This window comes from Ornithodoros turicata, chromosome 1 (genome assembly GCF_037126465.1).
Source record: "Ornithodoros turicata isolate Travis chromosome 1, ASM3712646v1, whole genome shotgun sequence".
Classification (NCBI taxonomy): Eukaryota; Metazoa; Arthropoda; class Arachnida; order Ixodida; family Argasidae; genus Ornithodoros; species Ornithodoros turicata.
In genome coordinates, this window is record NC_088201.1 from 42490545 (window position 1) to 42512965 (window position 22421).

Below are 22421 nucleotides of genomic sequence, written 5' to 3' on the forward strand. Positions count from 1 at the left end.
CCTCGTAGCGTTTTTGTAAAAATGTGTATCGCTTGAAAAAAAAAAAGTAATTATTCATGGAAATATTTCCAGCTTGAATTTCAGTTTGGGATTGTACTTGTGGTTGCAAATTAATTTTATGACAAGTAATGTTGTTGTGTTTGCTCTGCAGATAGGAGCAAGGTGGAGATGTCCACACCCCGCGAGTGTGAAGCGCCCGCTCTGACATCGCTAAAGGGCCCATGACGAGAGTTCGCACTGGCCATGGCTGAGCATAGCGAACTCATAACGGAGATGGTGGTGGTGGAGAAGATGAGCACCCAGGAGCGGCTCAAGCACGCCAAAAAGCGCCGGCAGCAGCAGCTCAAGAAGTGGTCTCAACATGAGCGGGACCTGCAGAAGGGAAAGCTCAAGTCTTCTAACCAAGGCAAGGCTCAGGGCAAAGGGCGGCCAGATTACAAGGTCCATTTCGTGCCAAGTGTCATGCTGCTCGAAGCGGCTGCCAGGAACGATGTCGACGAAGGTGAATATTCTACTCGTTTTGGTACGAAGTCTCATGTTTGTCGAAGGGCAAGAGTGTTGCGGAGCGATTGCTTTGTTCTGTTTGTTAGAGATGGTATATCTCCCGAGTCCTGTGGTTCACGGAAATACGAGCTCATTCACGTCTAACCGCCGTATTCTTGCTCCGCTCTCAGGGATCCCTGGAGCCAAGTGCGCCTCAAAGGGTCCTCTCTTATTGCATCAGTAACACAACTGTCTCCCTCATACAATCAGACTGACATCCCTTTCCCTAACGATGTATCCCACAAACTCAACAACAATGGTGACACACTTGCCCGCTCTGTTTGGAGCTCACTTGGAACACTGAAGGGCTGCTAGAAGGTGAACCAGCGTTCCCTTGAGTGGAGGGAACGGCAAGGGAATATGCTGCGTAGAGTGCGCTCCGAGAATCAAAGAGCAGAACGGCTCTGAAAAAGAGGACCCTTGAAGATGCACTATAGGCTCCTCGAGCAAGAATACAACGGTAAGATTTATCCCAACTGTAGTGCGGCTTTTGCTCTGTCACGTTCAATTGAGTTACAGGTATTTCCTCCGACCTAACCAGCTTCGTCGGTCGACCGCAGTATCTGTTTATGGATATCTTGGCGGTGCAGTGGGGAATTCGGATGCATGAAACTGCCGTAGGCCATTCATCGGAAGAAATCTGCAAGGCCAGCCCGATTTCGTTTATTACCCTCCTGTTTCTCCGAGTAGGTTTCGCTTGGCGGCGTCCGCGTAGCGAATCCGACGTGACTGCCCTGTGCGCTCATGCGTTACCTTACAGATACTAGAGCGCACGTGGTGGGATCGGAAGTGATCTCTTCACCTAAAGGGATTGTGAAACGGTTCTCTCACTTTTGAAGGAACCATGTTGGTACGGGATTTGTCTCCCGGATGTACCAAGCAAAGTGCAACAACAACAACTTTATTTTATTTTAAAGGTACTGTGCCATGCCACGTTCGGAAGCTATTGCCCAAACGAAAATCGGGTAGTGCGAGAGATGTGCTTTTGCTTTCTTTGTAGGTGGGAATGTGCAAGGCGTGCGTGTTTCAATGGCAACTGTCTGCTCCTCCGCAGGAAAGTTACCCATTTGGGCGTCGCGCTTTATCGAGCTTTGAAAAGCGCGTCGTTTGTAAATGGTATTACAAGAGCAGCGTGCTCCAAAGACAACTCTTTCTTTGTGTATTGAATATTTAACGACAATATTACAAAAAGTTCATTGAACACGTACGGTTAGTGATGGTTTCTAAATCATCCCCACTTTAGTGAGGTAGGGTTTCTCAACCATCTCTCTTTCATGGAATAACGGCGAAAGTTAAAAATTGCCTGATAGGGTTTACTGAATTCGTATGAGAATAGTTTTAGGTACTCTGACGTATTGTTTTGGTTGCACTTAGATTCGTCAGAGGTTGAAATAGCTTGTTTGACAAATTACCAAAGACTGCAGAAAGCATATCAGGGGGAAGCGTTAATTACATAGGAAACATTCGACGATCGAAGTAGCTTTCCCCCCCCCCCCCCCCCCACTTTTGCGCTGTATGGCTCGCAGTAAATACTCAGGAAACTGGCAGTTGTTCTTGCCAGCACAGTCCATCTGAGGATATTTCAGCACGCTTTCCCAATAACCGACGGAGACAGACGTGAGTCTGATTATTTTTCTGTACACAACGTAACGAGCGTACATACGTTGTTAAACTCTTTTTTCCTTCTGAGACAAGTAGCAAGTTTGAGATCCAGTTATAGTTTTCGGTTTGCGCCCAATACTCTTCCAAAGAAGAACGAAAATACCGATACACGCTAAATAAATGCGCTGTCATCAACAACTGCAGGGCCACCCTTGGGCACTGCTGGGTGCATAAGGGCAAGGGGCCGGAAAGGGTGAGTTGTGCCATTTACTTGTTGATTGTGCCCTTTACCGAATACTTATTGCATCCGTGTACTATGCACTGGCATGTGCAGTTAGCTTTCTTGGTTAAAACCGGACGGATGAAAAAAAAAATTACTTCGTTTTTCGTTCTTTTTTGGTAGAGTATGCGGCGCAAAACCGAAAACTGCTCTCACCATTTCAGGAACGACAACATTTCTCTCTTCTTTCTTCTTACACAGCTTATTCGCACGCGGCAGGACGTAATATTATCCTAGGCTCCTTTTGTTGATCAGTCAAACGGGTTGATTCACATTAAATGATTTTAAATGATTAAAATATTTCTTTCACCTGAGGGCATTCGCGAACTGTGTTGTGCATAGATGAACATGTTGGAGAGATACTGCTTTATCCACCCAACAGTTTATGTGCATACGGTAAGGGTTCTAAGCTATTCGACTGATCCACAAGCTAGACATTTTCTTGTCGTATACTCTGCGTCCTGTCGAACCTTCTATCATGTCAAAGAGCTTCATGGTTCGGTGACCTGTATATTGTATTAGGAAGCATACTAATGGTGCCGTCTACACTGTCAGGTGCTGAACTATACAGCGTGGTGGAGTACATGCAGCCTCTCGACTTGAACTCCGTTCGGTTTTAACCAACAAAGGCTAACTGCACATGCCAGTGACAGTGCAAAGTACGCAGATGTAACAAGTAGCGAGTAGCCAGCTCACCCTTTTCAGCCCCATGCCCTCATGCACCCAGCAGTGTCCGTGGTGGCCCTGTAGTTGTTGTGCTTGTGGTCTTCTGATGACAGCACATTTATTTCGTCTGCCCCTCCAGAAGGGTGACAACACTTGATTAAGCTGCTGCGGAATTGCGTTCGTTCTGCTTACACACCATAAAATGAGCTTCTTGCATCTTAGCTTAATTTCAGGAGAAAAGATCAAAAGGGAAAAAAGACAAGTTTCAAAGAATCCTAGAATGTACCACCAAACAGACCGATTTTTATCGCTTTTTAGGGAAAAAAGATCCACTAGTGGATCTTCCTTCCCTATGGATGTTTCTTCCGTATGAATCTTCTTTCTCGTTTGGATCTTTTTCCCTCCGTCACGTGACCCCGTTGGAACTTTGCGTTGTACAGTTGTAGTCCGCATTGAGACACCCGTTCCAGCGTTTTCACTGCAATGCGCTCCTTGCGTAACTCTTGTCCACTGCATCGTTTGCATTTGCCTCTGCTTATTCCATGGATTCCTAATCAATCTTTTTAAAACAGGTAAATGATAACAACAACACAACAACTTTATTTGTAAGATGAGGAATGGGGGGGGGGGTCATCGCCAGGGGCGATATACTCTACCCCATCGCTGGTGGTGATGTGGGGAATGAAATAATGAGCCCCTTCACAATAAGGTTCCAAGTCCTATTGTGTCCTAAAAATGTCAAAAGATCTTTGAGGTCATAGCTATGGTGGGCTGGATTTGGCCAGGGACCGAGCAGTTTTGATAAGGAGAAGGGGCGAGAGTCCAGCTGACTAAGAGACTCGGAGGGTGCGATTCGGGAAGGTTGGTAGTGTGGCCAATGAAGAAGAATGTGCTCTAGATCCTCAAGAGCACCGCAGCGAGAGCGTCTGGGAGAGTCGACTTGTCTCAAGCGGTAACGCCACTAAGCTGTAAAAGCCGCATCGAGTCGCAATAATAAGTAATAATATTCTTAATATGTAAACTGCAATGAATATTTTAAAAAGATCGCCTGTCGCTAATACCTGCAAACTAGCCGGTTCGTTCACGTCCAAATGACAGCCCGTCACGTCAGTCGATGCGATCCCGATCACCAGCAGTACGGGACACAACGGCACGAGCGAAGCTTCTATCATGAACGTGTGGTTAGGAGTTCCAAATCGACTGAGCTCTCTCTCTCTCTGTCTCTTTGTGTGTGTGTGCGGGGGGAGGGGGGGTGTAAGCTTTTTACTTCAATTTTTTAAATAATAAAGGCAAAGCAATGAGGTATAGCTTTAGAGCTGGTCTCTGTTGTCTCAAGGAGCAGTAGTAAAAGAACTTTTTTTTCACTTGAAACGCGTATTTAATGGGTGAAAAGCAATGCAATAATGGAAGGCACAGCCTTATTTACGGATAATATGTATCGTGAACTGACGTTATTTCAACGAAATAATCCTCACCTGAGGCACCATCGGCACTGCATTTCCACCCACATTTCTCATATCACTCTTGCCGAGAGAGAGAGAGAAATACATGATGACGATGATATGGGGATGACTTCTTGCCGAGCCGTGTGTGTTGGACGCAATTTGCAATACACTTTCAATATTTCGCTATTTAAAAAAAACTGTAGAAAATATGTTTTTCCCCTTTGTCAGTGGACTTTTTGAAACTTGTCTGGGCACGTGTATTAGCCGAGGTAAAAATCACCGTGGCCGACAAGCCCCCTCAACAGTTGGACACTTCATGTCGTGAAATTGTATTGTCCACAAAATCCCCTGGGGCGGGCAACCTGCCGCAAGCCACCCTGCATGTGGGAAAAAAATAACTTCGCTCAATGGAAAGCTCAAGAACGGTGTACGGAACGGAACGCTGTCACTAAGTACTGGTGGGTTCATGATCACGGTGTTGATTTTGGAAATGCCCAACTCATCGAGATTGAGAGCAACCTGACCAGGGAGGCTGAGTTCGTTCAGTGTAGAGATAACTTGATGAGCCGAGAAATAGTATCGGAACACGTCTATTGGTTGTGCTGCTGCTTTCGAAAGAGCTTGCCGTTGTCGGCCTCACAGAGTTGGGCAGCGCCACGACTAACGCTCTGGGCAACGCTGTCTATTGGACAGCGGGCAGCACCGTGCGCAACGCTGTCCAATAGGCGCGTTCCGATCACTTATCGAGTCGCATCAAGTTACCTCTATACACTGAACGGACTTAGCCTCCCTGAAGGGTTGCAATGCAATGACAGCTTGCTGCAAATAAAAACGACAGATTGCTCAATTCGTGTCCGAAAAGTGGTGATTCACAATGGCATATTTTCTGCTCTTGGGATGATGAAATTGGGGATTACTGTAAAACGCTTCTTTATTTTTTTCGGGGCTTCAAATTTTCGCGAATCTGACAGAAGGCATAGTATACGCCGTAGGGTCTGACTTTTTCGGGGTATATTTTTCAACAACGCCGGGGAGTAAATATAGGGTTGTATTTCGCTTCCAGTAGACACAGAGTATCAATATGTAGTCCATGCATATAAGAGGCAGAACGGTCTGTGTTTTGACAGTTTGTATGAGCATATTTATGCATTTATAACAGTTTCCAAATTTCGGTCTTAGTTGCGATAACTTCGGATCCCCTTGGTCCAGCAGTTTTCCGGGAAATATCGGGTTAAACCATATTATTGCTGATTTGAATCGTGTTTGATTGAAATTTCGGGCGTACACGGGTACAACCCTAAAAAGTCAGGCCCTATATATTTGCGACCACTAACTTTCGCGAATCCTTCACGCCACGGTATTCATCCGTATGCGACATCTCTTTAGCAAGATTTTCAAGAGCCCTCGAAGTTAGCAAATTTTAGAGTTCGTCAACATTAGTTTGTTAAATTGCCATTAAATTATTACAAACTGACAGTATGATACGATAGTCCGGTTAACTGTTCGTTAATTCCGGTGAAATAGTCCGTTACGATGGTCTCGCATTCATTTCGGCCGGATACACGCACGTACGCGCGTCCTCGTTTGGATCTTCTTTCCTTATGAATGTTTCTTTCGTGTGGATCTTCTTTCTCGTTTGGCTCGTTTTCCCTTTGGCTGTTTTTCCCTTCGTCACGTGACCCTGTTGGATGTTCATTCCCGTTCTTCCCCGGATCGTTTCTTCCCGTTGGATCTGTCTTTCACAAGCGTCTTAGCGTCTGCACGCTATAGGCTGGTCCTTACAGTCGCGATGTGCCTCGGCGGCAGAGGTGGGGAGTAATGCATTACTTTTGAGTAATTGTACTGAATTACATTTTGCCAGCAAGTAATGGTAATGCATTACATTTCGACTGAGTAATGCAGGGTGGCATTACTCATTACTTTCGTCGAATGTTCATTGCGCCACGTGAAGGTTGGGAACATCCAGGTTCTTTCAACGCGCCTTTAACAATGATCTCAGGGCAAAAAAGAAATAGAAGGGCCCAACCGGGGGAAATTCTGCAAGAGTTTAACAGCCGGCGGTATGTGTCAAAAGTGACCACATGTTGATATCACTGATTTTCTTTTAGTGGCAGCGAGTTTTAGGATACTCGGGTGGCTATTGCCCATAACAAAAAAAAAAAAAAAAAAAGAAAGAAAGCAAGGAAGAAAACTCACGCATGACACCTTTGCGGCTTATGCCTTAAAACGTAAATGTTCGTTAAAGTAATGGTATTACTAATGCATTACTCACCTCCAAAAAAGTAATGAGTAATGGTGATGCATTACAAAATGAAAGTAATTTCCCCACCTCTGCTCGGCGGTAGTAGCCTGCGAGAACATCTTCCATGCCTCGCGGCGCAAATAAGATGAAGCGTTCAGCTGTTTCTGACAATAGTGCGCTTTGGTGCATCGTATGCTATCGAATTTGCGTACGTAAGGGATAGCGTGGCGGTTCTGCGCACTGCGCGAACTCTGTTTTGCAGGTGCGCAGAACCACCAACGCTATCCCTTACGTACGCAAAATCTCATTATTTACGATGAAAGATGGAAGTCACTGAAAAGGTTAGCCAGCTGTAGGACTCGAACCCACATCTTCTGGATTACCGGTCCAGGGCTCTACCAATTGAGCTAGGCTAACACACCTCCCCAGCGACTTCTGACGGGACAAATCAACCACTCTCTCGCACTCATCCCTCTTTCACTCTTACATTTTTCTCACTGATACACACAATCATACGACGGGATCGACGCAAGCGGCAACTGTTGAACATGAGAGAACTGATGTTCTGAGGCTGGAACACATAGAGTGAAAGGGGGATGAGTGAGAGAGAGTGGTTGATTTGTCCCTTCAGATGACGCGCCCTTGGAAGTCGCTGGGGAGGTGTGTTAGCTTAGCTCAATTGGTAGAGCCCTGGACCGGTAATCCAGAAGATGTGGGTTCGAGTCCTACAGCTGGCTATCCTTTCAGTGACTTCCATCTTTAATCGTTAATTTCTTAGGTATTTGAGGCTTTGTATGTATTTGTCCTTTCTATGTGTTCCAGCCTCAGAACATCAGTTCTCTCATGCTCATTATTTAGTTAGGCAAGTTAGGGTACGGCTTGGAAGTCACGGTATATTCAGTCTGCCGCATTGTTTACCGGATACCGGCACTTAGCCGGTATTCAAGAGGTCTCGGTAGGAGTCCCGCCGCTCACTGGATCTTTGTGGGTTCTTGATAAGCTGTGTTGGTTCTACGGGCATAAGGTGTGCTTCTGATGCGAACCGTAAAAGCTGACCCCCGTCAAAGTGCCCGTACGATAGTCAAGAGGCTGCATGTACACTGCACCACCCTAGTGTAGTTGGGCACCTGCAGTGTAGACCACACGATTCGTATGCTTCCTAATACAATGTACAGGTCACCGCACCATGAAGTTCTTTGACATGATAGAAGATTAGGCAGGACGCAGAGTATGACAAGAAAATGTTTAGCTTGTGGATCAGTCGGATAGCTTAGAACCCTTACCGTATGCACATGAACCGTTGAGTGGGTAAAGCGCAGTACGTCTTCAACACGCTCACCTGTGCTCACCTCATACGCTCACCTCACATCACATTTCACGAATGCACCGAGCTGCAAGAATCGTCCAATAATCATTTAATGTGAATCGTCTCGTTTGACTGATGAACGAAAGTACCCTAGGACCAGAGGCGGATCTATAGAAGGGTTCGGATGTCCTGACTCCCCCCCCCCCCCCCCCCAATATCTGTCGTTACATAGAGTTTCAGTTGACCTTAGGTAGTTTGGTAGGGTGCTGTCCAAGGCAGGATCCCCACCCGCTCAGAAAAATCCACCTCTGCCTATCGGACAATATTACGTCCTGCCGAAGCCGCTTCAGAAGAGAAAAACAGTGTCGTTGCTGAGATGGCGTGTAGTTTCTCTATTGGGCAATCAGCCTAACAGACATTACCAAAGAACACGACAGCTGCTACTCTCAACTGAAAGGAAGCGTTTACACATAACAAGAGAACATCACATGATAAAATAGAAAAAGTAATGGAAAAACAAAACAAACAATTTAGGCTATCGTGCTGGAAGATTACGAATAGGAAACATCCGGGCAGCCTATCTATCAGCATCATGTTCGTCGGGTTTCGCTTTGAACAGTCCACTTCAGGGATGACGTCGAAAATCTGGGTCAACGTAGTCCAAGTGAAGAAATCTCACCGCTCTGCCTATGATTGAGCAATCGAAGGGGGCGCTGCCGCACAGATCGTTTCCACGCAAAGCCACGAAAAAAGCCTAGAATAGTTCCCTTACTGTTCGGTCGCTATCATGGTCCCTATGTTTAGATAAGGTGGAAGTCTGACTATAAAAATGGTTCACTAGGGTGGCTCGCTGCATTGGTTGGTACATCCAGGGTGTCCCAGGAAACGTGTCACCGAATTATAATAAAAAGACTACGCCACCTAGGATCATGGGTTCAACGGCATTTGTTCTTACTATGTTTTTGCCACATCCTGATGTGAGTGCCATGTAACGTAAGTTTCATTATGTAAATTTTTGCGAACTGAACTCTGAAATTTGCCGAGTAAAGGTCGCTTTTTTACCCCACCAATGTGAAGAGCGTGCCGAATTTGCTGAAATTCATGATACTTGACAGGGATATTGAGGAGCTATCCCATCGAAAAAAATGACCTTTACTTGGCAAAAATGACCTTTACTTGGTAAAACAGTGACCTTTACTTGGCAAATTTCCGAGTTCAGTTCGCAAAACTTTACATAATAAAACTTACGTTACATGACATTCACATCAGGACGTGGCAAAAACATAGTAAGAACAAATAACGTTGACCGCATGATTCTGGGTGGCGTAGTTCTTTTTATATATTATTATTATTATATTCAATGGCGTTATCTGGGGCACCCTGTACAATGTAGACATTAGGAACACCCACACTCATGGCAATGTACTGGAAGATGGCCCGATGGTAGCATGCTCTTCCAACCTTATGGCGAATTCGCGTTATCATTTCCTGGCAGCTTTCTCTGTCAGATTCTGAGCAATTGTTCTGTTAGTCAAAACGTGGCTATCGCGCGTGTTCTCGGGGCGCTTTCCTAGCAGGAATTCGCCAGCTAGCACTTTTTTCGCCTGCCCTCGATACAGCTGGGCAGCGAGTTGCCCAACTATATACGGTGTCGTTACATCCGCATCGCGAGGGCCCGCACGTCAAAGATAACATGGGTGAGCAGATGAGGGAACCGGAACACGAGCAACTGCGATGCCCCTGGCGTGATCCAATCGATTAAAACCGCTAGCTTCTCTGCAACTATGTTCGGATGATGTCGGGTGACCTTGGTGCGGACGCCATGCTAGCAATTTCCGAGCGCTAGGCAGTGTTGCCACATTTTAACCATGCGAGTTGGACATTATATTCAGAGACATTACCCCGTCTGGCCAATATACCATTTAGTGTTACCAATAGTGTTTCATTTAAGTTGGACCCCACCTTAAAAAAAGAAAAATAGTGCATCGCACTGAAACGTGACCGTTTGCGCAGTGTTACCAGTCGTGCAAAGATATTCAGCGTATTTTTGTTTCGTAGTGAAGTAATTAATCAGTTGAAATTAATTCTGTAACTTTTTAATGAGAGCAAAAGTGTCCAATAATGAAGTTGTGGACGGTGACATGAGGTGACGAATTCCGATGGGTGCAATTCTGTTACGCGTCGTTTTTTGTTTTCTGGTCCAAAGAAATGTGCGAACACTTCCAAAAATACCACGTGACATTTCTCCGTCACGCGAAAAGCGCGTCTGATCGAGCGATCTCTGGCGCCCACTTCACGAACGAAGGCCGTACGCTAGCAAGACCAATGCGAAAAACAGATAGGCAGAGGCGATATCTAGGGACGAACACAACACATAGGGCCTCCAAGAGCCTAAGGGACATGTAAGAGTGAGTGGAAAGGAGTGTATGACCTGTCTGTATGTGGTGTGGGTAGCATCACTGACTATTTTCAACTCCTGGCGCTGGCGTACATTGGCTTTTTAGTGACTTACTTAAAGGCGAAAAAGAACCGTTATCATGCTACCAAATTTCAAGTCTGTTTGTGAAGGGGGAAAGGCTGTGTTGGCCATATCTGTGGAGCGATAAGCAGGACACGAATATAGTTCGGGCCTCTTTCTTTACCTATTTTTTTATTCGGCAGTGGCACAACTTGCTTCAGTTAAGCAAAGTAGGGCTTTATTTCAAAGATGCCTTTACCCTCATAACAGACGCTCGAAGAGGCCTCCTTCAGCAGCTACACGGTACTGGCATCTCGTAATCACATTTTCTGTTGCGTTCCTTAATACAGCTTCAGGTATCTCACGGTCCACTTCTGTGATCTTTGCCTTGAGTGCGTCTGTTGTTGCCGCTTCGTGCCTGTATGCCCGGTTTTTAATGTACCCCCCCCCCAAAAAAAAAAAAAAATAACAAGTCCCAAAGGTGTCATGTCTGGGGACCTAGCAAGCCATGGCACAGTCCCGAACATTCCAATCAACTGGTTCGGGAAGGCTGTATCGAGAAATACACGAGCTTGGCGTGAGTTGTGGGCAGGAGCACCGTCGTGTTGGAACCGCACTTGGCGAAATCTTTCCAGTGGAAGACTGGCACAGAAGTCATCAATCGTGGCCTGAAGAATATCGCCCACATATCGATCTGCAGTCAACGTCTCGTCAAGGAAGACGGGACCAATGAGAATTCCATCACAAATGCCACACCAAACGTTCAAAGATGGTTCGTATTGATGACGCGACTCTCGAATGCGGTGGGGGTTAGTAGGGCTCCAATAATGAGCATTACGCAAATTTACCTGCGCGTCCCGGGAGAAGTTTACCTCGTCGGTCTAAATGACAGGTCTGAGAAAGTCCAGCTTATGATCGACATTTAGCAAAAGCCAGTTCGCGAAATCCACTCTGCTTTAGAGATCCCTTTGCTCCAATTGCTCGTGCAGTTGTACATGGTATGGATGAAGACTGGCTTCCTTTAGAACTCTCCAAACAGTTGATAATGGAGCTCCATATGCTCTCCTTATGCACGCTAGCGCGAGGGTTTGCAGCAATAAATGCCAGTATGTCAGTATGGACATCTTGCAGTGTCCGTAAGCGGCGGAAGCCGAAAGAGTCTTTCGTCCCGAAGAAGGCGGAGCTTCCGCCGTAACGTAGACATCCTCCCAAACTTTTACAATTAAGTTTTAATAAACCCCTTTTTTGTTACTTCCCCTACTTTCGTCTTCTGTCTCCCATTTATTTCAACTATATATATATATATATATATATATATATAGTTGTGGAAGGAAAAAGACGCGGACAACAGATTGTAGGGAAGTTAGAAACACTAGTTCATTTAATGGGCAGAAATTAAAAGTTGAATGAAAAACGGGGTCGACGTTTCGACAGTGACACTGTCTTCGTCAGGACATCGACCTATACATATATATACAAAGTGAAAATAGCCGAAGCTCTGTAGCTGCACGTTGAGCATATGTTTACAATTTGATCGTGCACTCCCAGCCAAGTACAGCTGTTTCGTCCTACTTGGGACTCGTCAGCCTGGCGTAGGGAAGTGACACGATCTTGGGTCGGCGCTAACAGTGCGTCTCGGCGAGACGTCAATGTTCCACGGTGACGGCGCCACCTGTGGAGTCCGCAGTGCAAGCGAGCAAGTACATATACAAAGTGAAAATTGCCGAAGCTCTGCAGCTGCACGTTGAGCATATGTTGCACTTTGTATATGTACTTGCTGGATTGCACTGCGGCCTCCACAGGTGGCGCCGTCACCGTGGAACATTGAGCGGGTCATTTGTTGCTGTAATTAATTGGTTTCGGTTTACGTATTTTGTCGCGGCTGGTCGCGGTGAGGCGCAAAAGGACGTAATTCATTGGTGTAAGGACATAATTCATTGGCGGATAAGGAAGTTCACTGCGACCTGCCGCGACAAAAATATGTAAACCGAAACTTATTAATTACTGCAACAAATGACCCGCTTCGGTGGCAGATTTTTCTCTAAAAGGTGTCAATTGAAGGTCTCAAAAGGGGTAGTACCCATTTTAATGCCGACATCGCCCTGCTTCAGAAGTTACGCTTTTTTACGAAACTCATTTGCATTTTTATTTTAATAATGAGCGCCTCCCACTCATTCACACGGTGTGCAGCTTGTAGGTGGTATCGGACAGATACTTGTAAAAAAGAAAGTTCGTGGATTGGTGCACCCGTTTGCGAATTATTTAGCCCGGGGATTTAACTGAAACACCCGGTATATATATATATATATATATATATATATATATTTTTTTTTTTTTTTTTTTTTTGCGGTAGAAACGTTCACATTGTGGGAAACCCGTGCAGGTAGGGGATTCAAACTGGTCTTTCGTACGAGCGAACCTTTTCTCCTCCTCCTCCTCCTCCTTCTTCTTCTTCTTCTTGCTGGGTCCTCTTAATTTCCTTTCCACAGCTTCTGCTTCTTCCAGGTATTCTGCCGGGTAGGTAGAGCCTTCGGGTATAGACTGCCGTACCTGGCTTCTGAACACCTAGATTCAGAAGGAGCAAGGCTGCTGGCCTACCGCTCCTTACCCAATAGGAACGTCTACCAACTATCACCGCCCTTATCCCTTTGATGCACATTATTGGTGACCTGGTGCGGTAATTGCTCCTTCTGAAGCTCGGAGAGGTTAACGCAATGCTTCGAATTGATGTCGGGCTGAAGATTCTTCCATGTGAGTGCGTTTACAGCCCTTTATAGCTCAGTGAGGGGCGCTCACATTCCGAAAATGATGTCGGCTGTTCCCTCGCAATAAATTAAGCGATTCCTAGTATCGAGGTGCACGAACCGTGGGTTGTCCATGCCTACAATAAATAGCCGCACAGAACCATTTTTTCTGAGCAACGCATTCTTTCGTTGTCGCTCTGCCAGCGAGGAATCTCCGGGCAAAACTTAGGCTGTCTGCAGGCACCAAAGAAGGTCCATTGTACAACACTAATGCAATGCCACGCTGTTGCACTGCATTCCCCGAGCAATCTTAACGTTCCTCTTTTTCGACAGGAAAAACCTTCTGGTATGCTACTGTAAACGCGTACCTGTTTTTCTACACATTTCTTAAAGAGTCTTCCGTTCGTGCTCTTGGTTATGTCGATATGTTGCTTACAACTTTTCTTTACGTCTCGGAGGGCGGTTGCCTTTGATGGAGCCTTCCGTGGAGCTTTATTCTGCCTTCACTGCGAGTGAAGGGAAGTGACAGGTTAAAAGGATGCCGTGATTTGGATATTGTTCCTTCACTTTATCCTGAAATGGAGAGTGTAGTTTCCCACTGGTGGTCGCCCCGTGGCTTTATCGAATATCTCAGGAACCCCGTATGTTGTTTTCTTCCAGCCCCTTTATTTATAGAGATGGTGTAGTTGGTGCAGGCGGAACTGTAGAGTGGGTATTTCGCTAAGTAACTGGTGCATTTCAGGCTACTCGTGATGTGTCTGAAAGATCTAGTTACTCCGTCGAACGTCCGACTTCAGCGGTTCGAAAGTGAACATAAAAGTAACACACGAGCGAGCTTGTGAATATACATGACGTAGGCAGCATATTCCTAAGAGTAGAGCAGGGTATAGATGAAAGAACCAACAAAAGGTACCTAAAGGCGAGACCCAGTTCGCATAGGTAGTCAGACAAAAGTCGCTCTCTTTCACTGCACTCTCGTAATGTGCACAGGAGAATTTAACGTATCACTTGATTGCGCAGATGATGATTACTGATTTTGTTACGTCTTTCCGTTTATTATTGCCATGCCTAAATGTTGGGTCATTTAGATGATCACATATGACGATGAGGTTTAGACAGAATGACGATAGAGGTATAGAGGGAAAACAATCGTGTTCGTCGATTCGCGTTGTTCCCCCTCTGATGGGAAACCATCAATAGCATGTTCAGAGTGCGCATATCGAACCGGAGGGAATTATTGACATTGAGGCGATAAAAATGTGTCAATTTCAGACACAGTGTAAAGCGCATTAGTTTCTTCTCAGGGTGGTATGCTGAGTTACACAACTACGTTGTCAGTTTACTTACCATGTTAATTTTTAACACCCATAGCCATTACAGTGTTCTCGGTGGATATTTGTCGAGGCGTTTTGCTGCGAAATTATGGGCAGCGAAAGAAATTACCGGTCAAAAGGGCGCAATACCAGTAATTGACGGGAAATTTAACTCCAGTTGTGACGGATTCACGTTTTAAATCCTGACCCCTACGGCATTGCTGCACGTTGTGAGACGGCGAGCGGTTACTGCGATTTCCCATCCCAACGGACGCGGAAAGGATGCCGTCGCGTCTTCGATTTTTCATCGTGGGATGATCAATGTCGATGTACCCATAATGACCAGTCGCCGGCACTGAATGAGAGCGGGAGTGGTGTCTCACAAAGAGGGCCACTGTGGAATCCGTCCGCGACTAACGGAAAAGAAAAAGGAGTGGTCCCGCTTAAATCAACGGGTCGATTGTCATCTGGGGTCGATGTATGAGTCTCTTGAAGCATAATCTTGGGCGGTTTGCCGCGCTCATCACTCGCGCCAGCTGCAACATTAGAGGGAGAGGCTACACCAACTGAGGTTGTCAGTGGCATTTCTCATTGGACGGACGAGCAAACGATGACGCGCAAGTGGGCCACAGAGAATGGCCATTTCGAAAAAAGGAAAAAAATCCCAATCCTAAGCGGATTTGTTTTAGTGATCAGATTTTGAAAAAAATGTAGATATTATTCGGGAACAGGGTCGACGACACGTTTACTCGACATCTGTGAGGGAGGGGGGGGGGGGGGGATTTGTCAAAAGGAGACGGTGTTGACGGAGGTAGGAAGGAAAGTTTCGCACGACGCACGTGTAGAGGGGTGTGCGCTTACGTTAGTCTTTCTCGGCCATGCTGCTGGGAAGGCTCAGTTCAGGACTCTGTCCAGGCTGGTCTCCATGTATTGCACCAGGGCTGAAAGCTTCAGGATCATCCCATTGAAATGTTGTGCCGACCTTAGTTTACTTACTTACCGCAATGGCGCTCGCTACGTGGCCCAGAATGGTGGCGATGTCTTTGTATGGTGCAAAATGTTGAACGTGGTTATATGCATATTAGTATTATTAGAATAGCTAATAGCACGCATTTTGAAGAATTTAATTCAAGCAGTATCTGGAGCATATGGGAATTTCTGTACTTGCATCTAACAGAAAAATTATCATGACGGACGACGGTTAATGTCGTCTGCTATGATCATGTGCTGACGCAGAACGTACCGGCACACACGGCTAGCGTTTTAATGACTTCAAACTAGTAAACTACGTCACACGTTCTCTAGGTTCCGTAGGTGTGGCGCTTACTCGATGACACAGCAGCAACGAATTACACATAAGTGATGCACACAACACTTGGAACCACATTGAGGGGAAGCTGCAACATAGAGTTGCCATGGTGGAAGGATGTACACTACAGCCTTTCTACCAGATCGCGTGGCGTAGTGGTTAGGATGATCGCCTTCCACGTCGAGACTGGGTTCGAATCCCGGTAACGGCTGTGCTGTGTGATGTTTCTCCTGGGTTTTCCGGCAGACTTTCCAGACGAATGTCGGCACAGGTCTCCCTGAAGTCGGCCCAGGACGCACACTAACCCCCTAACACTCCTTCCCGCTGTCCTCTCTCCGCCTGCCCATATCTGTACGCCGCTCATAGCCACTGTGGCTTCGCGGCGCTAACACGGAATTAAAAAAAAAACTTTTCCCTAGCGAATCGTGGTTTACTAAGCAGTTTTTGGGCCATGTAGACTGCGCTAATATGCAGCGGCGGATCCACAGAAACATTAGGTTAAACATTAGCTGTTCCCCTCTCCCCTCCCCAGTTCCGCGCTTCGACAAAGCACCCCCCCCCCCCCCGAAAAAAAAGTGAGGTAACTAAGTGTGGCACAGCTTCTTGTGCGCTTTCAGGCCTGGCGTAATACTGTAGTACATGAGCGTTTCCAACGAACTATTTAAAAAAAAAACGCTCACCCCCCCCCCTCCACACACACACTTCTCTCTCTCTTTTTTGATTCCCGACTTCCCAAGCAGCACAATGTACTGAAAGTCGAGTGCAATAGGGGTGGACGGGTAGGTGGAAGACCTTGAACGAACTGGTGAAACTAAAGAACATTGATAAGACACATACCGTCCACCCCTATTGCACTCGACTTTCGGTACATTGTGCTGCATGAGTTCTAGCATCTGTTGATAACGTCACCGTCAAGTTGCCGCACCTACCGGAACGCATGACAGCGTGCGTGAATTAGAATCTTATCTGCTGATTGGGCGCGGTAGGCGCGCTAGCATACAGGGCTCCCGGTAGCGGTATACTAAACTGTATTTTTGGAGTGCCTTACTTCTCAAAATGCAAGTATACCTGTTTCTTGCAAATGTGAAGGTTGGAAGTTTCAGCTCTCCAAGGCTTTCTCTTGAGGCCGGTAACAGAATACCTGCTGCTGAGCTAGTGGGCTCGTGAACTCCCCATCGCCTATACAGTAACCACGTTGTCCATTCTTGCAAATGGACCTTTCCGTTGTCTCCTCCACCAGCTGCCCATTAATGAACTTAGTCTGTAGCATGACAGAACTGGCAGGAGCCTAAGGTGTAGTCCTCCTTGGGGGTAAAGTTGTAAAAAGTAGTCTCATACTGATTTGAGAGTTTCGCAAAGCAGGGGTAGAGGTACCACTGAAAACAATTTTCTTATGCACTCTAGGAAACACGTCGTGTCATACCCGATATCATTTTTTATCTCTGCTCGTCAACGTCTACAATGAATTACGGCCGCACCAGACGGCTGCATAATAAGCGTTCCTTGATGCGGGAATAATACCATAACTAAGCTTACCCACCCCCCATGCATGCATGAGGCACCACGAAAATGAAAGTAGGCTCAGAGTCGCTGGCACATATACGTTGCGCGGGCGAAACGAGATGTCTGAATCTTATTCAGGCATCGCGAAACGTGATATGAAATTCAAGTGACTGAACCACTACTTGCGATGCAAGCCATCGGAAAAAGCTCACCGTGAACGAACGCCGCCCGAGGTATGGCTCATAAGTTTGCAGCGAGAAACTCGTAACCTTAATATAAAATAATATGCCGATGGTACGAACATCCTGTTCAGCGTCAAAGGCGCGTCGATGACTATCATTCGCAAGAAAAGGAAAGCACAGTGAGTGTTTCTTTTTTTTTTTTCCCCCATTTTATCTATTTATGACGAAAATCCTCCAGAGGACATTTCGTAACGAAGTTCTATGTACGAGTAAGTAATTACGCTTTACGCAGTGCACACACGATAACCCACTGTACCGGGTTTATTTTTTTTATCCCCAACAGATTAAAAAAGAAAGGAACGCTGCAAACAGCATGGATGCCGTTTTTGCAGTTTAGTATACGGCCATGATTAATAAACAACGGAATTTAAGAGACACGGGACAAGTAGACAACACGATGATGAAGTTCTAAGAATTTCTTCGTGTCTCTTGCGTTCCGTTGTATATTAATCATCATGCACCAGTTAGTCTGCGCCCTCTCCCTTTTGTCGATTATACGGCCATGCAGACATCCTCTCAAAGAAAGTATTTGACTACAACGTGACTAGTTACCTAAAATTCGTTAATTCTTTAGTTAGGGGATTTCGGGTAAAACTGCGATACCAGAATGGGAGGCAGTCCTCGTTGAAAGCCATGATGTCTTCAAAAAAGTCTTGAGACGAGCATGCACATTTAAATATCCATCGCCGAATTTTGCTATGCGAATGAACCGGCACCTACACCTTGCGCCTCAGGAGCGCAGGGAGGACAGCGCTCGATCATTCGACGTCGGAGAGCAACCTGCTTTGGAGCAATGGGGATGACTAAAGTAGGTGCTGATCTGCTGGTCCCAAGGTTATCGAGAACTACCGTCAAATGACGGATATTTGTCCGACAGTTGCCCGGCGTAGTTTTCCAGTGTTTATAACAAATAAAAGTTTCTATCCGTGACTTGAAAACCCGAGACGAGGTAGGGACGAAAACAGACATACACAAACACGGTCTCTCTGTTTTCGTCCCTACCTCGTCTCGGGTTTTCAAGTCATGGATCGTCACCACCAGCTCGCTTGCTACCTAACTTTCCTTTCGTTAAAAGTTTCTAAACTGAGTGAATAAAACGGTTTAAGACGACGTTGATTCGTGATGGAAAAATGTGACAGATACTAGCAGATTTTCCATTCAGGGCCGGAGGGACTGTTAGTACAACTATACCAACAATATGAGCCGGCAAATCACCCAGCCGTGGGCAGAAAATCTCGTAGTACGTGTTAATGTAGATAGTCCGTTCAGTGAAGGAATAAGCGTGGTCGGAGCATGGACCCTTGGTTGGAGAAAGGGGCGTCATTCCCCTGCTGCTTCAGTATATACAGAGATTAGGCAACTCAGTCGGTCTCCTCCACTTCATCCGGATCTACCAGCAGCATGGCCAAGTGGGTAAATTCGAATCCTACCACCAGCTCTGCTGTCTGATGTTCTCCCTGAGTTTTTCGGCAAGACTTTCCGGGCGAATTTCGGCACAGTTCCCCTTGAAGTCGGCCCAGGACGCATACCACTCCTGTCCTGTCCCACATTTATTCCAGCTGTCATCTTACCATCTGTCCACGTCTGTACGCCGCTCATAGCCACACTTGCTTCGCGGAGGTAACGCGGAATATAAAAAAAAATCATTCGTACGTACGTTTAATCGAAGTAGATTACCCATGTATCAGTAGCCTACATTGCAGCGTCGATGCATTTAAATAACTTGAGAGACTGTGCTACATATCCAAGGACAAAAGGACTTTGGATATGTAGCTGGACCTTGAGGAAACGTCCGAGAAGTGGCGGGAAATCTCTCTGTTTGCCGGTCAGATGCACTACCATTATACTACGCTGACATCGCGCTGTCTCGTCAACGCCTCGTTCTTAGGCATTGGTATGTTGAGGTGTAGGTTCGACTCCGGTCATCGGCAGTCGCTGACTTTTCGTCAACTGCCATGCTCGTTTCATTGCTTGGGCGTTGGTGAAGCTCGAATATTGCATTCGTCCAAATTTTCTGATCCAGCTTCTGTGATTTGCGATACTCTATTTTTTTTTTCTACGTGTGTTCTGCCAACGAGTGGTTTCATGCGTTGTTTTGACGGGGAGGAAATAAAAAACGAAGCGTGGCTCCCTAAGGGCAATGATTGAACTCACTGCCGTTGAGCGCTCTCACTGTCCTTCGCGCACTTTTGTTATTGCATCCCGACGACAGGAGGATTACCGGGAGCAGTTTGTGAAACAGCGGGCCATCACTGATCGAAGGGAGGAGGCAGGTCGGACTGCGCTGCTCTTTAATCGATGTCTCTCTTAGCCGGTTTATTTACAGGGGAGGGACCACTAAGAGAGCGGTCATATTTGTCTCAAACTTCGTCGTTCCACGAAGAAAGCATCCGAACGAACGACAGAACGCATCCAAAGGTGTAAGCGTAGCACAGAAGCCCCTTAGTAATAGTATACCCTTTGCTACTGCAGGAGGTGTAGCCTCAATGTTATGCGTTACCCGCGGTTTATACAGACCTTGATCCTGAGCTATAAATATGAATACTTCAGCCCTTGTTCATACATTTTTATACCTCTTACAGATGGTATGCCTTTCGGTTAACAGTCCTCTAGTTTTCTCGCGGTACTGAGTAGGGTTCGGAGCCAGCAACCCCGAAATCCCAGGATTTCAGCATAATTTCATGTCCCGAAATCCCGGGATTTCTCAAGGCCAAATCCCGGGATTTCTCAAGGCCAAATCCCGGGACTTCGGGATTATAAATTTCGGCTTTTCTGACAGCAAATGTTCGGTGATACGAATGAAAGGAAAAGAACGGTGTCCAACCGACTTTTTGTTTGAAGCGTTCCTTCCCCGAAAAATATGATTTGCAATCCGAAACCGAACCAACCTTATCGTCCACGACACATTACAACGACGTTAGCTGCTGACTCGTGTGAGCTACGCAAGCCACAGCCCTCAAATAGCATAAAACTCCCATGAAATCAGAAGGAGTCTTCCAATCCTACAACAAGAAATATTGCAGAATCTCTCTCTCTCTCTCTCTTTCTCTGCAGAAACTCTCTTTGTTCTTTTGATCCGCACGAAAGTGAAAGTGAAAAAAGAAAATGGAGACAGCCTTTTCAGAAAACTATAGACTCGGCTAGCAGAATAGAACACAACAGTCACTCTGCATGAATAAAAGGCAACAAGAGTAAAACGCACCATTCCATGTATTCACACAAGCGACATTCCCCAGAATACTCCAGCTGATGATGCGAAATACGTCATTGATTTTAGCAGCTGCCTAAGTAGAATTGCTGTACGTCATAAGTATGTACCTTCTCGTGCACTACTAACTGCGGGAAATATACTGGGGCGCAGCCAGAAGATATTCCATAGCAGACGACGAGAAGAGACGCATTTCATTGCAAAGTCGACATTCCGGCGCGGTGCGAATGCTCAATGTAATACACAGGTTTTGCCCCGTGAGCAGTTTTTTTGCGCTTTTTTTCTCTCACTAGAATGTTCCGTGGGGATGACAGAAGACGCGAACTATATCGCAATTAGTCATAGCATGATTGGCGCAAGTGGATACAGTCCTATACGACATCCTCGGTATAGTTGCGAAAAATCTCAGGATCCCGAAATCCCGGGATTGTAAAAACGGCTCCGGATTCCGAACCCTAGTACTGAGCAAGCGAACATCCTGATATTAGCTAACTGATTGGGTGACAATGACTACGTCTCTGCCTAAACTATGACATTTTTCGCGTAATAAAAAATGTTAACGTGATATACCACGTAGTTCATCCCATTATAATTATTTTTATGTACTACTCGCGACACGGTTGTCTGAAATTAGCGTTCGCTGTTTATCCCATCCTAGATCTCCAGGTGTTGCAAGACCACGGGCATCCACTGATCGGCAATTTCAGACAGCCATGTCGCGAGCGGTACACTACCTACTGTAAATCTTCCCCGAGGTCTCTCGCGCCCCTCGGCATTCATGTTTCCCACTGGTCCTTGAAATCCTGGAATCCGAAAATGTCGTTTTCAGGGTGGAAAACCCTGGAATTTTGCAGAAAACCTTCTTATTCTCGTAGAGCTGCAGCGCAAATTCCGTATGGAGCCGGAACTAAAACCACAAGAGCTGAGGAGCATTCAGTAGCCCTGAGTCACTTTTGTGAATGGATCATTATTGCGCGGTCCCCGTGTATTCTGTAGTGTGATACATTTAGCTTATAAATATTTTTGTGATTTATTGGGGTCCCGTCGATAAACCGTGTTTTACATCCTCGAGCAAAATGACGACCGAGCCTTAAAAGATCCTTGAAAGACCCTTGAATTCTTGTTCCGAAATTGAGTGGGAACTGCACGCAAGAGGAATTAAGTACGCTTCCGATAAATTTCTCTGTTTATCCACTCCATTTAGCTAGCAGAAAAAGGAGCCGAGAACGAGCCGTCTTTTCGTTTCGCCGCCATAAAATGTCAAAGCGACTTCCGAAATAAAAGTGGCAAATATGAAAAAGCTTTTTGGCCGGAACATTTATTCTCGACTTGACGAAATACAACGTCGTGTTGAACGGCAAGACACGTGCAGAGTGGTCATGGTCTCCTATTCATAAGCCATTTTACAGTTGCTCGTACTTTCCCTGAGCTGCGTTATTTGTTTGAGACGCTTAGCGGTACTCGCTCATGAATGAAGTTCAGTCTTAAGTCACGCCCATTTGCTCGCACGCGCTCGTACGTGGTTGCTCACTCTGTGCTTATGGATGAACTCAAGCCGCT

The 22421-nt window shown here is 46.1% G+C and overlaps 1 protein-coding gene across 3 annotated transcripts in view; it reads left to right on the top strand.

Moving 5' to 3' along the window:
* LOC135378106 (protein phosphatase 1 regulatory subunit 16A-like) overlaps nucleotides 1–22421 on the top strand; it is a 241484-nt gene that overhangs the window by 181102 nt on the left and 37961 nt on the right. For all 3 annotated transcript variants that reach the window (XM_064610986.1, XM_064610987.1, XM_064610988.1), the window contains one exon: nucleotides 152–502. In XM_064610986.1, the coding sequence (XP_064467056.1) occupies nucleotides 244–502 (259 nt within the window). In that variant the 5' untranslated portion in view covers nucleotides 152–243. The remainder of the gene's footprint in view (nucleotides 1–151; nucleotides 503–22421) is intronic.